This window comes from Rhinopithecus roxellana, chromosome 1 (genome assembly GCF_007565055.1).
Source record: "Rhinopithecus roxellana isolate Shanxi Qingling chromosome 1, ASM756505v1, whole genome shotgun sequence".
NCBI lineage: Eukaryota > Metazoa > Chordata > Mammalia > Primates > Cercopithecidae > Rhinopithecus > Rhinopithecus roxellana.
Window position 1 is genome coordinate 96,372,960 of NC_044549.1, and position 20,946 is coordinate 96,393,905.

General features: G+C 37.5%; 1 protein-coding gene across 6 annotated transcripts in view; it reads left to right on the forward strand.

Annotated features, from left to right (window-relative positions):
- The window catches only part of IFT80 (intraflagellar transport 80), a 138,116-nt gene that overhangs the window by 80,343 nt on the left and 36,827 nt on the right, over positions 1 to 20,946 (forward strand). For all 6 annotated transcript variants that reach the window (XR_004056691.1, XR_004056692.1, XR_004056693.1 and 3 more), the window contains 3 exons: positions 6,463 to 6,581; positions 10,280 to 10,354; positions 13,197 to 13,360. Coding sequence is in view for 3 of the 6 variants with exons in the window: in XM_030928156.1 (XP_030784016.1) it covers positions 6,463 to 6,581; positions 10,280 to 10,354; positions 13,197 to 13,360 (358 nt within the window). In the remaining 3 variants the exon portion in view is untranslated. The remainder of the gene's footprint in view (positions 1 to 6,462; positions 6,582 to 10,279; positions 10,355 to 13,196; positions 13,361 to 20,946) is intronic.

The following is a 20,946-nucleotide window of genomic DNA, read 5'->3' on the forward strand; positions in this document are numbered from 1 at the left end:
GGGAAGATCTCCCTGGACATTTGGGAGGATTCCCTTTCTGAGGGCTGTACTTTTTAACAGCCCACTTTTGTTGCAAGGTGGAGTCACAGGATTTCAATGAGACTAAACAATCACAATTGTTTTTGTTTGCCCAATTTAGAATTTTACAGTTTCCTTAGAAGCTTTGTTGGCTTTTGGTTTATCCGTGTTTCATTGACTCAGAAACCAGAGATCATATTGAGTCACAATTGTTAAATCTACACCTTGACCTGCTGGTGCTGTTTTCCTACAGTAGACTTACTTGCCCTACCGTCTCCCTGGACCTCAGCTTTTGTGGGACACAATAGCCTGTAGTGAAAAAGTTTCTTAATCTGCCTCTTGCCTCCAGGAAGCAGCCCAGTGGATAATTCTTTCCAAAAGAGATCTGTTGATGTCTTTGTTAGAAGGAAGTGCCTAGGAGGGAAAGCCTGCGGGTGCAAAGGGTGAGGCATTTCTAGTATCCCAATTTCTTTCCTGCCACTCTAACTTTAGGATAGGATACAAATTTGGCTTTTAATAGTCATCAAAATTCAAAGGTGTCTAATTCTTACCGGACACTTTATGTCTTGTAAAAATAAGAGCTAATAATAGAGTAATTTTGAAGATGAAATGAGATAATACATGTAAAACAAAAATAAATGATAGCTATTGCTATGATTATGATTATAGCTATGTATAGGATTAAATGAGTGTTTTGCAAATGTGCAAACAGAATGTTTAGACTTATGTCAATCTGAGGAGTCTAAATATTGTGATCACACAGAAGAATTAGGTGATGCGAATATCAGGAGAGATTAATCCTGGAGCTGCCCTGAATTGAACAGAGTAATCGGTGTATTTTAAAATTCAGCAGAGGCCGAGCGTGATGGCTCACGCCTGTAATCCCAGCACTTTGGGAGGCCAAGGCGGGTGGATCACAAGGTCAGGAGTTAAGACCAGCCTGGCTAACATAGTGAAACCCCGTCTGTACTAAAAATACACAAAATTAGCTGGGTGTGGTGGTTCGCGCCTGTAGTCCCAGCTACTCAGAAGGCTGAGGCAGGAGAGTCTCTTGAACCCTGGAGGCGGAGGTTGCAGTGGGCCGAGATCAAAGCCATTGCACTCCAGCCTGGGCGACAGAGCGAGACTCTGTCTCAAAAAATAAAAAATAAAATAAAGTAAAATAAAATTCAGCACATAACATTTCTGATGTGGAATTTGCCATAGTTTTGAAACTATAACAGCAATTACTAGAGTGTCTTTAGTTTTTGTTATTATGGCTAGGATGCTTTATTCTGGTTTGGTTCAGGTGTACCAGATTCACAGAAAGGGACACTCCCCCATGTGAGGCTTTAGGCAAATATGGATCTTAAGAAATCTATAATTTTAATAATGTTAGAGGCCTATACAATTGGATTTTTAAATGTTGAATTTTCTTAAACCTGTTTGTTTAGGAAAGTTTGCAAGCAGTTTGACTAGATAGCATGTTGCTATAAAGAAACTAACATATAATTTCCCTTTAACATTTTTATATCATTCTATTAGCTTTAAACTGTTTCTAGAAGATGGCATTTTGGATCTTTAAAAAAAAAATCTCTGGGAGCTCAGACTTCTCATGAAAATGGTGTTAATTCATACATGGAAGAAAGAGACATACTTTTGGCACCAAAAGATTTAAATATGTAGATATATAAAAGACTCATCTGGCCTCAAAAACAAGATAAAGATCTCTGTGGACCAGAAACAGAACAAAAATGCAGTGTAGAGTCTCAGATCTACTCCAGGTCCAGAAGCAGGCAGGGAAAGGCAGTGAGGAAAGTTGCTCCTGCTGGCTAAGGAAACTGAAAGTATTAATACTTGAAGTGAGACAAGGGACTAGATCCAAGTTTCTGTTTGAAATCAGAGCCTGGGGGTCTATGAGGTAGCTCCTTTCTCTCCATCCTGAAAGGAGACCTAAAAATTCTACAGCCGCCTGCTACATGGGGCTTCATATGTGTAGTTGTAGACCTAGGAAATTTGAAGACACCACCTGCAGTCAGCGGCCTGTTCAATTCCAGAGGGCACCATTCACATAGACCCAGAGTTGTGCAGTACACAACCTGCAGTCATATAGCTGTGGCCTTGCAGACAAAGTTCAGCCCTTTCACTAAAAGCATTCTTGTGCTAATTAACAACAGGTGACTGACTACTGGCCGGCACGGTAGCTCACGCCTGTAATCCCAGCACTTTGGGAGGCCAAGGCAGGTGGATTATGAGGTCAGGAGATCGAGGCCATCCTGGCTTACACGGTGAAACGCCGTCTGTACTAAAAATACAAAAAAATTAGCCGGGTGTGGTTGCACACGCCTGTAATCCCAGCTACTCAGGAGGCTGAGGCGGAAGAGTCCTAGCTTGAACCTGGGACGTGGAGGTTGCAGTGAGCCGGAGATCACGCCATAGCACTCCAGCCCAGGAGACAGTGCGAGACTCCGTCTCAAAACAAACAAACAAACAAAAAGCAGCCGACTACTGAGAGCAGTGTTTTTCCTCCAGCCTTCTCAAGTAGAGGTGTTTTTCTTTGATGCGCCGCATATCACTGGATCTGGTTAGATGTCTTCCTTACTCCTCCTTGCTGATTCTAGACCACAATAACCTCCTCTTCCCTAAAAAACTCTAGCTCCTTTGAAACACTTGATATCAGACTACTCCCCTCTTTACAGTCATTCCTCCTACGCTTTGAAGAGGTGAGCAAAAATATTCATGTCTTTTTCTTCACCACTAGTTCTGGAATTGTTTTTTAAGTTCTTTTTAAACAGTCTGAAAGATAAGAACTATTTTCATTTTAACATTACCATAGTAACATTCACATTTCCCCAGTCTTTTCCTAACGTCTTTCTACAGTAACAGATCACATTTCCCCAATTATTTTCTAAATATGTTTTTCTAGTTGGTTTGTTTTTATCAGGAAATAAAGCCCCACATTACATTCAGTTAATTTGTCTCTTAAGTCTTTTAAAATCTGAAACAACTTCTTCTTATTTATTTACTTACAATTTATTTGTTAAAGGAACCAGGTTATTCTGTTGAATTTCCCACATTCTGTATTTGACTGATTCCATCTTTGTGGTATGATTGCATTTATTTATTTATTTTTATTTATTTATTTATGTATTTATTTTTTCAAGACATGGTCTCACTTTATCACCCAGGCTGGAGTGCAGTGGCACAGTCACGGCTCACGGTAGTCTTGACCTCCCAAGCTCAAACGATCCTCCCACTTCAGCCTCCTGAGTAGCTGGGACCACAGGCGTCTGCCACCACGCCTAGCTAATTTTTGTTTGTTTGTTTTTTGTAGAGACAGGGTCTCACCTTGTTGCCTGGGCTAGTTTTGAACTCTACCCACCTCAGCCACCCAAAGTGCTGGGAATAAAGGCACAAGCCACCACGCCCGGCCTTGATTACAATTAATATGTTCATTTATCCTGTGTTTCTTCTAGACTGGTTATTGGATTTAGAGCCTTAGGTGATGCTATGCACTTCCTGTTGCATCACATCAGGAGGCACATATGTCTGCTTATCTCTCTTTTAGTGATGTTAAGATTTGATCAGTGTGTTCAGGTATTAGAAACCTGATTCATCTATCATATAGTTTCCCACTGGGTTTTTTACCTTAATGCCTTTAGCTGCCATTAATGATAGTTGTTTAGACCTATTTTTCATTGGGGGTTGTGAAATAGTAACATTGTAATTCTATCATTCCTTCCACATTTATTAGCTAGAATTCTCCTATAAAAGACTTTGTTTGCCTCCTCAACCATTAGGTTACCCTATGGGGAATGGTAACAAATGCAGAATTATTTTCCTATTTGCCAACTTTCAAATAAGTTGGTTTCCTAGCATGCCCAGTAAATTTCTTTTTTGTTGTCATTGATGTTATCATTATAAACTTGTAGATTTTAACATTTTCTGTGTGTTTCAACCCATCGTGGTTATTCTCTATAATGCTCAAATTGTCTCATCTTTGGCCAGTTGGTTCCTATGTTCTTTTGACTGATTTCAATAGCTTCCTTGCTTTCTGGTGTGACAAGATGTTTCAGGCTTCTTTTGTACAGACCACAGTCAGATCTGTAAATAATGTGTGTTCATTGCTACTGATTTGATCATTACTTCTAGACAAATTTTTTTTTCTTTTTTCTTTGTACTTGAGCCTACACTGGGAAGAAATGTTTTCGTTTTTGACAGATAAAAATACATCACAAGTTTATGCTGAGGTTTCTAATTTAAATGCAAGATTATAGGGTTTTACTCTTGATTTTTTAAGAGCAGCGCTTCTCTGACCAGAAAATTGTGGTTCCTAAAAACATTATGTCCCCAAATATAGTTTGAAAATAACAATATTAATATTATTCTAATAATATATTACTGAATACTGTTTAAGATTTCTTGTTTTTTTTTTAATGTGAGCAAATCCATATCTTCATATTCTTCCGTTTCTTAGATAAAAGGTATCATACTATACACGCTGTTCTGCATGTTGCCTTTTTTTTTTTTTTTTGACACGGAGTCTCACTCTGTCACCCAGGCTGGAGTGCAATGGCGCGATCTTGGCTCACTGCAAGCTCCGCCTCCTGGGTTCACACCATTCTCCTGCCTCAGCCTCCCGAGTAGCTGGGACAACAGGCGCCCGCCACCACACCCGGCTAATTTTGTGTATTTTTAGTGGAGACGGAGTTTCACCGTGTTAACCAGGATGGTCTTGATCTCCTGACCTCATGATCCGCCCGTCTTGGCCTCCCAAAGTGCTGGGATTACAGGCGTAAGCCACCGCGCCTGGCCACATTTTTTTACTTTACTATATCTCATGGACATCTATAGATCTTCCTCATTCCTTTTTATAGCTGTATGTATAGACACTTTATGTCTCTATATGTGTGACTATATCAGTTTATACAACCTGTCCCTTATCAATAGACATTTGGGCTATTTCCAGTCTTTTGCTATTACTAATAGTGCTGTAGTGATAGTCTGTGCATATGGTATTTTATAGTTTTGCTTGTTTATCTTTGGGATGGAACTCTAGAAATGAGATTGCTGGGTCAATATTTTGGTGGAGATGGGAGTTAAACAGCAGATAGTAAAAAAAAAAACATACCTGTTTATTCTGTTTGGTCTGCTGTAACAAAATACCATAATCTGGGTAGCTTGTAAACAACAGAAGTTTATTTCTCACAGTTTTGGAAGCTGGGAGTCCAAGATCAAGGTGCCAGCAGATTTAGGGTCTGGCAAGGGCCCACTTTCTAATTCATATATAGTGCCTTCTTGCTGTGTCCTTGCTTGGTACAGTGGGTAAGGCAGCTCTCTGGGGCCTCTTTTATAAGAGCACTAATCCTATTCATAAGGGCTCATACCCTTCCAAAGCCTCCACCTGCTGATAACTGTCATACTGGTGATTAGGTTTCAAAATATGAATTTTGAAGACACAAACATTTAGATCATGGCAGTGTCTGGTAGGCATAAGTACTTCTTTGAAGTACTTATAAGAAGTTTGATTTACCATCCTGTTTTTCTTTCCATACCCTTTCATTGTTCATTAATATTATAATTGTCACATTATATTTAGAAAAATGGTAACATTTTGAGGAGAACTTAAAGCAGTATTAATTTGTAGGTATAATTACGTCTTTTTCCTCTATTTTTCACCTCTTACTATACTGCCATACCCATTCTGGTATTGGGCAGAGATTAGGTAAATTTAATTTGCTCAACGTTTTTCTTAATTTCTTGCACTTTGTTCATTAACGTCAAGATTTTTGTCCAATACTGCCAAATATTAAAATCCTTGCAAAATAGTCTGTTACAAACTTTTATGATAAATCTGACTGTCATAAGCAAATCTCTCTCTGTTAGTTGCTGCTTGGCTTTTTTAGACACTGTCTCTGTGTTTTTGCATATGAAAATTTCTTTCCCCATTCCTTGCAGCTTGGCTTCTTCACCATGCAGTTGGTTTGTTTACCAGTACCTCCTACCCCACTTTTGATTTTTAAAGCAATTATGTCTCTTCTTTTAGAATGTATATTTTTAAGTAAAATCTAACCCCAAAAAGAGATATTCTTACCGGTTTGGCCAGAAATCACATAGAATCTTTCCAACTTCAATATGCCACCCTCCTTTGACTATATCTCAGTGTTGGAATATTTTTTATATCACTCCATTGCTACATCATTAAGTTTGGCTTGCAAGTTAGAAATCTCTGTGGTCTTTTTCTACTTATTTCTAAGAGATTTTCTGTATCTCTACTTTGTTGGTTGGTTTTTTAAATATTAGGTATACTATCTTATGCCTAGTTTCTATTACATTCTTTTTTATATGATTAGGTAATCAGTAGTGCATTGAATTTTTTGTGTTTCAAAATCTTGCTAACTTATGTAAATAAAATTTGGATATGTTTTAATGATGTTTGTTGGCATTTTATTTTTTCTTGTTTAGGTTCGTAATGTTCTTAATGATGCAGTGGATTTACTGGAATTCCGTGATAGAGTCATTAAAGCATCTTTGAACTACGCACACTTAGTTGTTTCAACATCTCTTCAATGTTACGTGTTCTCGTAAGCATCTTGCATTTCTTAAAAATTCAGAGTTTTGTCTATGCTGAGGAGTTTATTTTCAAGATTTCATATCAGCATGGTTTGGTTTAAGCTTAACTTTCTCGAAACCTCAGCTATCCTGAACTACCTCAAACCAGGAAGTGAGAGAAAGTGAACTTCGAACAGTGAAAATAGATCTAATAAGGTTTGTACATCAACAGTTAATAGTCAGGTGAGGTGCAATGGCTCATGCTTGTAACCCCAGCACTTTTGGAGACCAAAGCAGGAGGATTGCTTGAGTCCAGGAGCTTGAGACTAGCATAAGCAACACAGTGAGACCCCATCTCTACAAAAATTTTTTGAATTAGCTGGGCATGGTGGTGTGCACTGTGGTCCTAGCTTCTCAGGAGGCTGGGACTGGAGGATTGCTTGAGCCCAGGAGGCCTAGGGTGCAGTGAGCTGTGACCCTACCACTGCACTCCAGCCTGGACAACAGAGTGAGACCCTGTCTCAAATAATAAATAATGGCTTTATTTAACAGTTGGCTTACAAAATTCTTGAAAACTTAGTAACTAGTACAAGCTGGCTCTAGCATGCTACCAGTTGATTCCTCAACTATCCAGAAAACTCATGTAACCACTATGATGCTTTCAAGCGTTAGAAATAGTTAAGGATTTTAAAAAAATTTTGTCCTTATTATTTGTAACATTACATAGTTATAGTTTAGTCACTGAATATACAATTGAGATGGAGACTATATGTCTCATTCACCACTATATGTCTAGCACCTAGCACAGTGCCCAATGTGTTGTGAGTACTTAATAAATACTTTTGAATGAATAAATGAATTAAAATATGTGAAATATAGCATCATCTTGGTATCCTAAAGTCTAATAGTACACAACACAAAGGTATTTAATTAACAAGTGCTACAACTATGTATTTTAAAATTCCCACTCACTATATGTAAACCTGCTACTAATCAGAATCTGCAATTTGGGACAAATAGCCAAATCTGAAGTAATGAAATAGAAGAAACAGAGGTGAGTGGATAAAGAAATAAGTGATTTAATTTTATGTTGAGTTTTTGTTTTTGTTTTTTTTCTTACATGAGAGTGAAAGAGGAACAGTAACAATTTGGGAAAATACAAAAAAGATACCAAGTTAAGCAGTTGAGATGTGGGGAAGGGATTATAGAATGTGAGAAAACCATACAATCACTTTAATGCATATAGGTGTTTGAATAATTAATTTTCATGGGGCAGGGGAGAACAGAGATCTCTTCAGTTTAGTGTTTGTTTGTTTGTTTGAGGGAAGATAAGGCTCTTAATTTCACCATAATAACTTCCCCATTATTCTACTAGCTATAGTGGCAAGGACATAATGTTTGAATCTGTAGGATTAGTATCATTAGGTGTTACGTGTATTCAAAAAGTTGCCTTTAAAAATATCCAAAGTTTAGCAGCTATTAATTTTTTTTGGTCATTCTACTTTTCCCTTACAAGTTTTTTGTTTTTGTTTTTGTTTTTGTTTTTGTTTTCTGAGACGGGTCTTGCTTTGTTGCCCAGGCTGGTGTGCAGTGGCGCGATCTCGGCTCACTGCAAGCTTGGCCTCCCGGGTTCACGCCATTTTCTTGCCTCAGCCTCCGAGTAGCTGGGACTACAGGCACCCGCCACCACGCCCGGCTAATTTTTTTTTTTGTATTTTTAGTAGAGAGGGGGTTTCACCATGTTAGCCAGGGTGGTCTCTATCTCCTGACCTTGTGATCCGCCTGCCTCGGCCTCCCAAAGTGCTGGGATTACAGGCGTGAGCCACCGCACCTGGCCTCCCTTACAAGTTAATGTGTGGCAAATGTAAGATTGCTTTTCTTCTTTTCTGATTGAACCTTGCCTCCCCTCTTTGACTGTCAAGACATTTATTAAGGTACAAAATATTAATACCAGGATGCAGCAGTGGTAATGAAACGCAAGGATGCAGTAGTGGGAATGAATCACCACGAAAACGTATTTCATAAAGTTTTAAAAGCCTACTAGCATTTTAGATAATAATGACTGTCATTTATTGAGCAACTGTTATACTGTCTTTCATGTTTATTATTATTCTGATTTGAAAGCTGAAGCTAAAGGACATAGAGAATGATTAGATAACTTGCCTTACATCAGATTATTGACTTTGTTACTAAAGGAAAGTGGGGATTTGAATCCAAGTTCTTAATAACTGTTGGCTCATTTTTAGTAATAAAAATATAATTTTAAAAACAGACATGCAAGTAGTTTACTGGTTTATATGAAAAGAAGTTCCAGAAAAAGAAAACAATATATAAGCATTCTATATTAAATTTTCATTTGATTTTTCAGATAATTATATTAATATTCTTGTTCTATTCAGCATTTATAGCTTTGGGAGTCTATATTTTCATGGCATTTATGTATCTCTCAGTTGTCAGGAATCTCAGATATTTTCTGAGGGGACATTAAAAAAACCCTCACATAATCACTACTTTCCTTATCAACTTTCTTGACAAAGAATGAAGGTTAATTAGTAAAGCATTTTGTGATATTTTTTCTAAAGTGCAAAAGCATATATATCTTTATCATATCTATGAACCCCAGACTAATTAATAATCAGTAATTAATAATCACTAATTATTAGCAGTTACTTATTTGTTATTTTGCCTTGTCCATGTATTTACTTACTGAAATTATTATCAGAATCTTTGCATTAGTCAAGATTAGTTGCCTACCTGTTTGCTTACTCACTGCTTCCTTCCCCTTCCCTCCTCCATCTTCTGGATTTGAACATGAGATTTAATCTGATTTAGAGAACTGGCTTTATGAAAGTTACTGAAATTCAGAATATATAGAAGTAATAAAACTTATTTTAAACTGTGGAACAACTTTTATTATTTAAGGATGGGTTTTTCTGTTTGTAAATGTTCTCTTTACCCACCCAAATCTTTGATTCATGTTACCCTATAAAAACAAAATGATTTGCTTGTTCATTTATTAATCAATTTATTCAATAAGCATGTTCATGGCTTACATTTATATAGTATTTTAGGGTTTACAGAATGCTTCACAGAAATATTTTCATTTCAACCCAACAATAACATTGGGAGGTCTGCAGGAAAAATAATCCTGTTCATCATATTACTGTTATTATAGTTTCTGTTTGCCTGGTACCTGCTTTATAACAGGTAGTTTGCCAGACACTATGCAAGTCATCATTATCCCCATTTTACAAATAAGGAAACTAATGCTTAGCAGGTTAGGCTTAAGATCAAGTGGCTGACAGGTGGTGAAGCCATATTTCTAATCCAGATATGTCTAACAAAAAGCTATCATCTCTTCATTATGCCATGCTGCTGCTGTTTTTTTAATGAGAAATCATTAGATGACTTGCCCAAACTCACAGAGCTGATAAATGGCAGAACTCAAACTTAGAATTCCTCAATTCACGTGTTGTAATACCTCTAGTAAACATTTATTGGATTCCCATTATGTGCTAATTGCTGGGGATACAGAGTCTTTGCTTTTTTGTTGGAGATACAGACACATCAATGAATAATTTCAGAACAATGCACCAAATGCTGTAATAGAAGTATGTATATAATTACTATGAAACTGAAGTCACTTTATTTAAAATGAATACCTATCTACTTATTTAAAAGTATTTGCTATTTTAAATGTTAATACATATCCATTTTACTTGTCTTTTAGCACGAAGAACTGGAACACACCAATTATATTTGATCTCAAAGAAGGAACTGTTAGTTTAATTCTGCAGGCAGAAAGGTAATTTATTATGTTTAACTGTTGGATCTGGGGTTAAAATAAATAGCATTAAAGCGCTCTTTAATAAAAACATCCAATTAAAAGAATGATATACTAATCATTTAGAACCAATCTGTTTCTATTATACATTTTAGAATAAAAAGAAAAGAATAAATAAGTTTTTTAAATCAGTGATTCTGAAACATTTTAGTCTCTGAATTTCTTAACATTCTTAGAAAATTACTGAGGGTTATATGTGGGTTAAATATATCAGTATTTACGGTATTAGAAATTGAAACAAATTTTAAAGCTATTTATTTTAAATGATGAGAATAAACTCATTACAGGTAAATATCCGAGTGATGACATGAGAGAATGGGAGCAACACAGGTAAATAACTAGTAAAGAGTTTTTACCTCATGGCCCCCCTATTTTCTGTTCTGCTTTGTTTTAAATATTGGTTGAAACTCTTTGGTTTCATGGGCCTACTGGGCTGTGACCTGAAGTTTGAAAACTAGTTTTCTCTACTAAGACATTCAGTGTATACAGGACTAAGAAATGCCAGGCAATTAACTGGAGTAAATTAGGAATAGCTATTACTCAAGAACCTACACTTTTCCATGAAAACTGTCAATTAGTCTCTTGCGTACAGCCAATAGCCTACTGAATCAGAGGAGGACTTAGCTACAACCCAATAAAGCTTGTTAAAAATTGTGAAAATATGATCGACAGTTACCTAAAATATCTACCCATAAAACATTTGCCCCAAAACCATGGGCTTTATTCCTCATCCCTTTACTCATCATGTAGGCAGCTCTTAATAGTGTTTATTATCAGGTTTTCTAGCCCACAGCTTTTTATAAATAGAAAACCAGAAGAAGAATGGTACTGGTGGACTGCTAGAGGCTGGCACAATGACAGGAAGAAAAGTGGCTGCCTGGCAAGGGAACATGGAGAAAACCAAAAGCACAGAACTGTATAGCTGAGTAGTATAAGGATTCTGCACACCAACAGATTCTTATGAGTTTCAAAGTTATCAGTTAAATAGTGAAAAATGTGATCACCGTATTGATGACCTTGAGTGACCAATAAAGTGTTATATCAAATTTTATGTTATCTATTTAATGAAATTGAAACATATGAATTGTTTAGTTATACCATAAATTTTTAAAAATAAGTCATTTTTGTCATTTAAAAGGTAAGATGTCAGCTATCTAAAAAACATATATCTGAAATGCTTTTTACTCTAACAGTTCCAAATAAATTCATTTATACATTATTTATAAATGTATTTATTGAGTATACTCTTAATAAAGACATATATTAATGGCATAAATAGCCAAAAAATTTAGTCACTGCCTATCATTGGTCTTATTTATGCAATTAGAGATGTTTGCCCCTTGAAACAGGGTGTTTACTCACAAGTAGGTTAAAAGCTATAGTGTCTTATTTGGAAATGAAAACACTTTTAGTACAGAGACAAAGGAATATATACTAATATATGTCACTTTGTCAAGTTCAGCAAGTATTGTTTTCATAAACCAATATGCATGACCATACACTAGTGTGTAAGGGCCAAACCCTTCAATTAAATAAACTACCTACCAATCCTCAAGTATTAATTTAATTGAAGTGTATATAGTTGGTGTTCATTAGATACTAATTTTTCATTGGTTTTGGCGTTTATTTCCTTTTTGTTTCCATAGCAAAAAAAGAACAATTAGCAATTCCTAAATCAAGAACCAATTCTGAATCAAGGATATTTAAAACATTAAACATAAGATTTTGAAAAGTAATAATGTCTTCAGCATTAAGGAAACAGGCACACCAATATAGCCATAGTATGTGTGTAAATCAATACAACTTTTCAAAGGGCAGTATAACAATATATATTTAAACATTTTAAATGTATATTCTTTAATCCAGCAATTGCATTTCTAGAAGCTGAACTAAGGAAATAAGTAGGGCAGACATATGGAGGTGTATATACACTGTAGACATTCTTTAAAACAGTGAATAATTTGAAACAAATGTATATTTGGGAATGAGTGAGTTAGTAAAGCAATATACTATTGTCATAGTTATCTCTATGGAGGTAGGATCTCAAGAGGTCTTTTGTTTTCTCTGTATTGCTTGAATTATTTTGTACAATATTCATAAATTTTCAAAGGAAAAATATAACAGCCATAAAATATTTATGTTTCGAGTTAATAAAAAAGTAACAACAGAGAGCCCTATGCCTTAAATATGGTTGTCAACATAGCAAATGAATCTGACCCTGTGGCAAAAAAATATGAGTTTTTAGATATGAATACATACTGATAGTCACCATATGATTTTAAAGTCACAACTACCTTATTTTAATAAATAATGTTTTTTTTTTAGTCATTTTCAATACTTTAGAATTTAACCACTATTTAATCTTTAATTATTTTTAGCATAATCTTTAGTTATAAAATATATATTAAGACTGTTTCATGAAACAAATAGCACCTGGCATTAACATGACTGTATTGTAAACTCTAAGATTTTTTTATTGTCTTTGTATAGAATCTTCTTTAGGAAAGGAAATGAATTGTGGGTATAATGTAAAAGAAGTCAAAATTTTAGTGTATAGGGTGATGATTATGGACCTTTTCATTTTTCTTTTCCTACTTCATAATAAAACAAAAACCGAGAAAACAAACCAAAACAACCAATGCTGGTTTTCAGTGTTTGAAATGTTTTATTCCTTATATATCTACACATTTATATTAATTGTAAGATTTAGATTTTTTTACCAAGGATTAACTATTCTGTAATATAAAAACGAAAATATAATATACTCCTATTTGAGAATCTATTTCTATTCTTTATTTTTTAGACACTTTCTTCTTGTAGATGGTAGTAGTATCTATTTATATTCATATGAAGGGCGCTTTATTTCATCTCCAAAATTTCCTGGAATGAGAACAGATATTCTGAATGCACAGACTGTATCTTTGAGTAATGATACCATAGCAATAAGAGACAAAGCTGATGAAAAAAGTAAGTACATTTTTATAATTTTTCCTGTCAAATATGAAAATTTGTTAACACTATAAAATTTGTTAGCACTATAAAATTTTCATAAATTAACTTACATTTTTTACCAATGCATCAACTTTATAGAAAAAGAATTATGAGCTTTCTAATTTGTTTTCAAAACATGAGTTAATTAAACAGCTAAAGTTGTCATACTATATCCAGTTAATGGAACAAATAGATATTGTCACAACATCAAAGATCAGTAATAAGAAAAAAAATCTTTACAGTAGCTGTTGGTAGAGAGTTTGAACTTAATGTTCGGGTCCTAAAAACATATATTAATGTTTAAGTTTTTGATCTTTTTAAATATTCCCTTTTTCTTCATTTGGTAACATAGTAAATATTGCACTTCATTGAACTATTTAATTTGTTTATATTTTTAAATTCATATTCTAAGTTAATTGCAAGAAAGGTATGAATAACTTAAATTTTCTGTTTAAAAATCTAGGCCATATTAGTATTCATAAATAAATATAAGTATGTGATTGCACTCAGTTTCCAGGTCCCTTCTCAAGAGGTTGCTGGTGGGGTGGAGGGCTGAAAGTGCTCAACCCTCTGAACATGAGATTGGTCTTTCTGGTGACCAGCCGCTATCCTGAAGCTATCTAGGGGCTCACCAGAGTCACCTTATTAGGATAACAAAGACACTTCTATCACTCAGAAAATCCCAAGCATTTTTGAAGCTACCTGCCAGGAGCCCAGGACAAAGACCAGATAAATTATTCAAATACAGATCACCCCCTGGTCTATGACCATGGATCCCTTATGGCAAAAGGATCATTCCTGTCAATAGGACCAGCATGAGTATGCCTAATGTTTGGAGGAATCAATATTGGGTAGAGATAAGAGGCTTTTAATTCCATTCCCAGTACATTCGATCATCACTATGAGTATTTATACTCTTAGCAACAATTCCATTGTTACACCATATTGTAAAATAGGAGTCAGAAGGCACTAGCACATTACTAGAGTTCTACTAGTCATTAATAATTAGTCCAGTCTGGGCCAGGCACAGTGACTCACACCTGTAATCCCAGCACTTTGGGAGGCCGAGGTGGGCGGATCACGAGGTCAGGATCTTGAGACCATCCTGGATAACATGGTGAAACTCCGTCTCTACTAGAATACAAAAAATTAGCCAGGCGTGGTGGCAGGTGCCTGTAGTCCCAGCTACTCAGGAGGCTGAGGCTGGAGAATGGCGTGAACCCGGGAGGCGGAGCTTGCAGTGAGCCGAGATCACGCCACTGCACTCCAGCCTGGGCGACAGAGTGAGACTCCGTCTCAAAAAAACAAACAAACAAAAAAAAACCCAAAAAACAAAAAACAAAATAATTAGTCCAGTCCATCATCATGTTCTGTGACCAACTTGTCTTCAAGTTTAGACCTCTGAGGTTTGCAGGATTCCATTCAAGTTTGTCAAGTTCCAAGCAGGAGAGGTCTCAGCAATATATGGCTTCATCTTCTTATGTATCAGCTATAATTAAGCCAAGAAACAATATCATTCTTTTGCTCTGAGCCTCTTTTGAAGCATTAATGTAGTATTTTACTTATTGCATAAGCCATTTATTCATTTCTTTACTCTCAGCTATTATTTCTCCTATCCATTTGTACAGAGCAAACAGGCTGTTTCCTCTACCAGCCAATAAAGCTGCATTCACTATTAAACCCCAAATCTCCAGATGTAGTGAAGGCACAACCCATCCTATCAGGTCCTTAGGAATTTTGACATTAAGGCTTAAAAGTATAGTTACAGTTTCTTTCTTGGGAACCATCCCTGCTTCTGGCATTTGTAGTGGTAGCCCTGGTCTTGGGACCATGGTGTCAGGTAGGAGAAGGTGATATAAGGAAGAAAGAAAAAAGTGTTTTGCCATACCAGCATCCTCCTTTCCCCTCCCCCTCTCCCTGAGATCCATCAAAAAAACAAAAGGAGGCCGAGGTGGGCAGATCACAAGGTCAGGAGTTTGACCAACCTGACCAACATGGTGAAACCCTGTCTCTACTAAAAATACAAAAATTAGCCAGCCATGGTGGTACACACCTGTAATCCCAGCTACTCAGGAGGCTGAGGCAGGAGAATCACTTGAACTTGGGAGGCGCAGGTTGCAGTGAGCCGAGGTTGTAGTGAGCTGAGATCGCGCCACTGCACTGCAGTCTGGGTGACAGAGCGAGACTCTGTCTCAAAACAAAACAAAACAAAAAAACAGAGGAATCTATCTAGTGCAGGAATCTATCTCTTTGCTTCTCTCTTGCTGAATCCATACTCATGCAGGCATGCAAACCAGTTCTTCATGCTTTCCCCTGTTTTAGAAAACCACTGTTTTAACTTACCATTCTGATTCTTTACCAAACTATTACTCTGGGGAAGATATCTCTCTGCCCATTGTTGGACATTATGGATTGTAAAGTATGTTCCTTGGTCTGGTGAAATGTGACTAGGTAGTCCAAATCAATGCATTATCTTCTCTGCTGATTCTTTTATAGTTCCCTCAGTATTTGCCAGGCTACCACTGGTTAAACAAAGCCTAGTGCAGAGTCAGCATCTATTCATCTCAGGACCCTTTTGTAGCCCTCCAGGGCTACTGGCATGAGTCCAGGTTTCCAGCTATATGTAGGGCTTTCCTCCTGGGGAATCTGCCCTATAGCCATCTGCAGTCTGTCATGGGCAGACAGAAAGTTCTTGCTGGTATTTTGTGCCTCAGAGGGTTTGAGAGGAACATTTCTAGATTCAGTTCATCTCTGCATTGCTGCAGCCCCCCGTGTTCACTTGCTTCATATACCCAAGGGGGCCACCTCAAGCAGGCATCCTGAGGTATTTCCTCGTCAATTCCAATCACCTTTTGAACCTAGAAGGGGAAGTCTCCTGATAAGCATTGATATGCCATACCTTAATGCACCCATCAAGTTCCCATAGTAAGTTCCTTGAAGGCTGTACCCTATATGGGCATTCCTATAACAGGCCAGTTTTCCATTGTCCTTCTTGCCTGACCATGTGACCATGGCCTGCAAGTTAATAAAAACTCAGATATCGAGGCAAACAGCATGCAGTGCAGCCCACCACACATTTGTTTTCACCTTCTTCTGTCAGGGGGTGGCCTTACAAATAAAATGTTGTATGTTCACAATAGAACTGCTATTCATAAACCAAGCAACTATCTGTTGGTTAATTGAGAGCTGTTTATAGGCCACTGTCCGAGTGTCAACAGAATTTGGCAGCTCCTCAAGTGGTTCCAAAGTCAGTCAGAGCAGGTAGTCTCATGAATACACTGTAACTTTTTGTATTTCCCAGTAATGTGTTCCTACTCAATACATTTCCATTTTATTATGAAACTCTTCTGGGCATTGCCTTTCCTAGTAGAATCTGTCTCCAGTGTCACCCAAGATACTATGGGTACATTAGATTTCAAGATTATTTTCTATTCTTCGGTTATAGGGTCAGTTTCAATTAATGTCAGATAGCAAGCTAGTAATTGCCCCCAGATGGGAATTCTCTAGTCCAGAATCCCAGTAATTTTCACTGAGAGGTGTTCATAGGCTTTCCCCTGTAAGTTCCAATCTGTATTCTACCTAGGGTTATTGTATAGAGAATTCGTCCATACTAGTTCATATACTGATTGATATTCAAGGCCTGTTGAACTTGAGTAATCTTATTGATTCCCATTTTGCATTCCCAATTAATATTGCTTAAAGGGTGGATTTACATGCTTTCTGTTTCACATTACTTGATAGAGGAAACGCTCTCCAGTCAGACATAATATCAGTCCCCATAATATATTCTGGCAAATGAGGCACAACTACTTAACATAAAGCTCGTTTGGGGCCAGGCGTGGTGGCTCACATCTGTAATCCCAGCACTTTGGGAAGCCAAGGCAGGCGGATCACCTGAGGTCAGGAATTCAAGACCAGCCTGGCCAACATGGCGAAACCCCGTCTTTTTACAAAAAAAATTAGCCAGTGTCCCAGCTATTCGGGAGGGTGAGGCAGAAAAATCGCTTGCACCCAAGAGGCAGAATTTACAGTGAGCTGAGATTGCACCGCTGCACTCCAGCCTGGTCAACAAGAGCAAAAACTCCGTCTAAAAAAAAAAAAAAACAACTTGTTTAAATATACAAATTTTCATCCAAAACTTTCCCCTTAATGCCATTAGCTCTTGCATTTCTATATCCTCTCAATCTAGTTGTGACTCCCATTAGGACTTTCTTTTTTTTTTTTCCTTTTTTTGAGACACAGTCTCACTCTGTTGCCCAGGCTGGAGTGCAGTGGCATGATGTCGGCTCACTGCAGCCTCCTCCCAGGTTCAAATGATTCTCCTGCTTCAGCCTCCTGAATAGCTAGTATTACAGGCATGCGCCACCACGCTCAGCTAATTTTTCATAGTTTTAGGAGAGGTGGGGTTTTACCATGTTGGCCAGGCTGGTCTCAAACTCCTAACCTCAAGTGATCTGCCCACCTCAGCCTCCCAAAACGCTAGGATTACAGGTGTGAGTCCGGCCCCATTAGGACTTTCAGTAGTAGGTGGGGGAAGTGTTCCGGTCAGACATAGTATCTATTCCCATGAAACATTCAGGTAAAGGAGACGCAGCCTCTACACATAAAGTCTGTTTAAACTCTCCAGTTTTCATTCAAACTTTCACCTTTCTTCTACCAACACTTGCACTTCCGTACTATCTCAATTTAATTGTAGTCTCCTTTAGGACTTCACCAGGGGGTTTTGGACCAAAGTACATGGCACTTTTGCATCAAGGTGTCTAGAGTCTTCTCCTCTCTACCCCCTGACCATTTTGCCTATTCATGTGCTTAAGGTGTTGGGTCCGCAGCTCAGAATTGAGCCAAGGAACCCAGGCTCTTTCCTGAATCTTTTTCTTGATTAAATTGGTAGACCATTGCTCCAGGTAATTCAAGGTCAGGTTTCTTGTTGCCATCTTTGCCTTTCTGCTTTCCAAATTCTTCCAAACTAAGATGAATAAAGCAGATTTGCTTAGCACTCTTAAATGTTGGGGCACTAGCAGGACCGCCCCATTGGTCCACCCAACCTCTGTGTTTTGATCCCAGACTCCCACGCTGCTATGATGAGTCCCTTGACTCTCTCCTTTCTCTTTCCTTTCATTTTACCCCCATCAGCGTTTGCTTTTTCACCCCATTTCTTTAAAAAACAACCAAAAAAATTTTGTTTTAGGTTCAGGGTACATGTGTAGGTTTGTTACATTGGTAAACGTTGTGTCATAGGGGTTTATTGTACAAATTATTTCATCACCTAGTTACTAAGCCTAGTACCCAATAATTATTTTTTCTGATCCTCTCCCTCCTCCCACTCTTCACTCTCAAGCCCCCAGGCTCGGTTTCCCTCTTTGTGTCCATGAGTTCTCATTATTTAGCTCCCACTTATAAGTGAGAACATGTGGTAATTGGTTTTCTGTTTCTGCATTAGTTTGTTAAGGATAATGGCCTCCAGCTCCATCAACATTCCCGCAAAGGACATGATCTATTCTTTTTTATGGCTGCACAATATTCCATGGTGTATATGTACAACATTTTCTTTATCAGATCTGTCATTGATGGGCATTTAAGTTGACTCCACGTCTTTGCCATTGTAGATAGGTGTTGCAGTGAACATTTGCATGCATATGTCTTTATGGTAGACTGATTTATATTCCTTTGGGTATATACGCAGTAATGGGATTGCTGGGTTGAATGGTAGTTCTGTTTTTAGCTCTTTGAGGAATTGCCACACTCCTTTCCACAATGATTGAACTAATTTACACTCCCACCAACAGTGTTAAACTATTCCCTTTTCTCCACAACTCACCAGCATCTGTTATTTTTTGACTTTATAATAATAGCCATTCTGACTGGTATGAAATGGTATCTCATTGTGGTTTTGATTTGTATTTCTCTAATGATCAGTGATATTGTGCTTTCGTTCATATGTTTGTTGGCCACATGTATGTCTTTTAAGTGTCTGTTCCTGTCCTTTGCCCAATTTTTAATGTTTTTTTTTCTTGAAAATTTGTTAAGTTCCTTATAGATGTTGGATATTAGAGTTTTATCAGATGCACATTTTGCAGAAATTTTCTTCTATTCTGTAGGTTGTCTATTTACTCTGTTGATAGTTTCTTTTGCTGTGCAGGTCTTAAATTTAATTAGATTCTATTTGTCAATTTTTGCTTTTGTTGTGATTGCTTTTGGCATCTTTGTCATGAAATCTTTCCTTGTTCCCATGTCCAGAATGGTATTGCCTAGGTTGTCTTCCAGGGTTTTTATACTTTTGTTCGCTGTGTTTTCTTTTTCTTTTTTTTTTTTTTTTGAGATGGAGTCTCGCTCTGTCACCCAGGCTGGAGTGCAGTGGAGTGATCTCGGCTCACTGCAAGCTCCGCCTCCCGGGTTCACGCCATTCTCCTGCCTCGGCCTCCCGAGTAGCTGGGACTACAGGCGCAGGCCGCCACGCCTGGCTAATTTTCTGTATTTTTAGTAGAGATGAGGTTTCACTGTGTTATCCAGGATGGCCTCAATCTTACCTTGTGATTTGCCCGCCTTAGCCTCCCAAAGTGCTGGGATTACAGGTGTGAGCCACCAAGCCCGGACCACACTGTATTTCTTAATACCTGTTTAAAGATTTTTTTCCCAGTTTGGATGAGTTTCTAGACAATTCCCTCTGCCTGTCCCCATTCTCTTATGGATCATTTTAGTCTTTTTCATGATTTGTTTCAGCATAACTTTTTCCTTTGAAAATGACTCTGAGGTTAGTGCCTGTTCCTTGAACTGGCAAGAATCCAGTATCTTTCCCAACACATTCATTCCTTCAGTCGGGGCCCTGAGGCTAGAGGCCATAATTTAGACTGGCCAGAATTTATATTTGATTCATCTCTTCCTTTCATTTTTAGCTGTTATATTATAGATAGCAATTACCAAGAGATTGTATATTTCTCTTTTTTCTTACTGTTTTGCATTTTCCTATGCATTTAGTGAGCCAGTTCCCCAGAAGATGTATGCATCATCTCTAAATTTCATCAGTAACTTTTGCCTCCAATAACTGATTGCAGCATAGCTGGTGTTTCATATCCTGGGTGACCCCATGGCCACTGAGGAATCAGAAGTTCTTCATCCCCTGCCCTTTCATCCTTTCTCTTCCCAAACCATATGTTTCAGTAACCTGATACCAACTATTCCATTTTCATCTCAACTGGGTATACTGCAATTCATTTCTACACTACCCGGAGTTAATGCAGACACCAAAGCTTAAGGGCACAGTCTTCCACAAGACTGCTCCTATTTCAGATGACAGTCACAAGTCTAACGCTCCCCCAACCCCACTGCAGCTGCCTACTTTTCTGACCAACTAGCTGCAAATTCAGGGATTCCCACAATGCCTTCAAATTTGATAATTCACTAAAATGACTCACAGAACTCAGGAAAGCTATACTTATTATTACAGTTTTATTATAAAGGATGGACACAGAGTTTCTGTGTCCTCTCCTCTCAGGACACATCATCTTCCCAGCTCATCAGTGTATTCAGTAACCAGGAAGCTCCACTGAACTTTGGCATTCAGA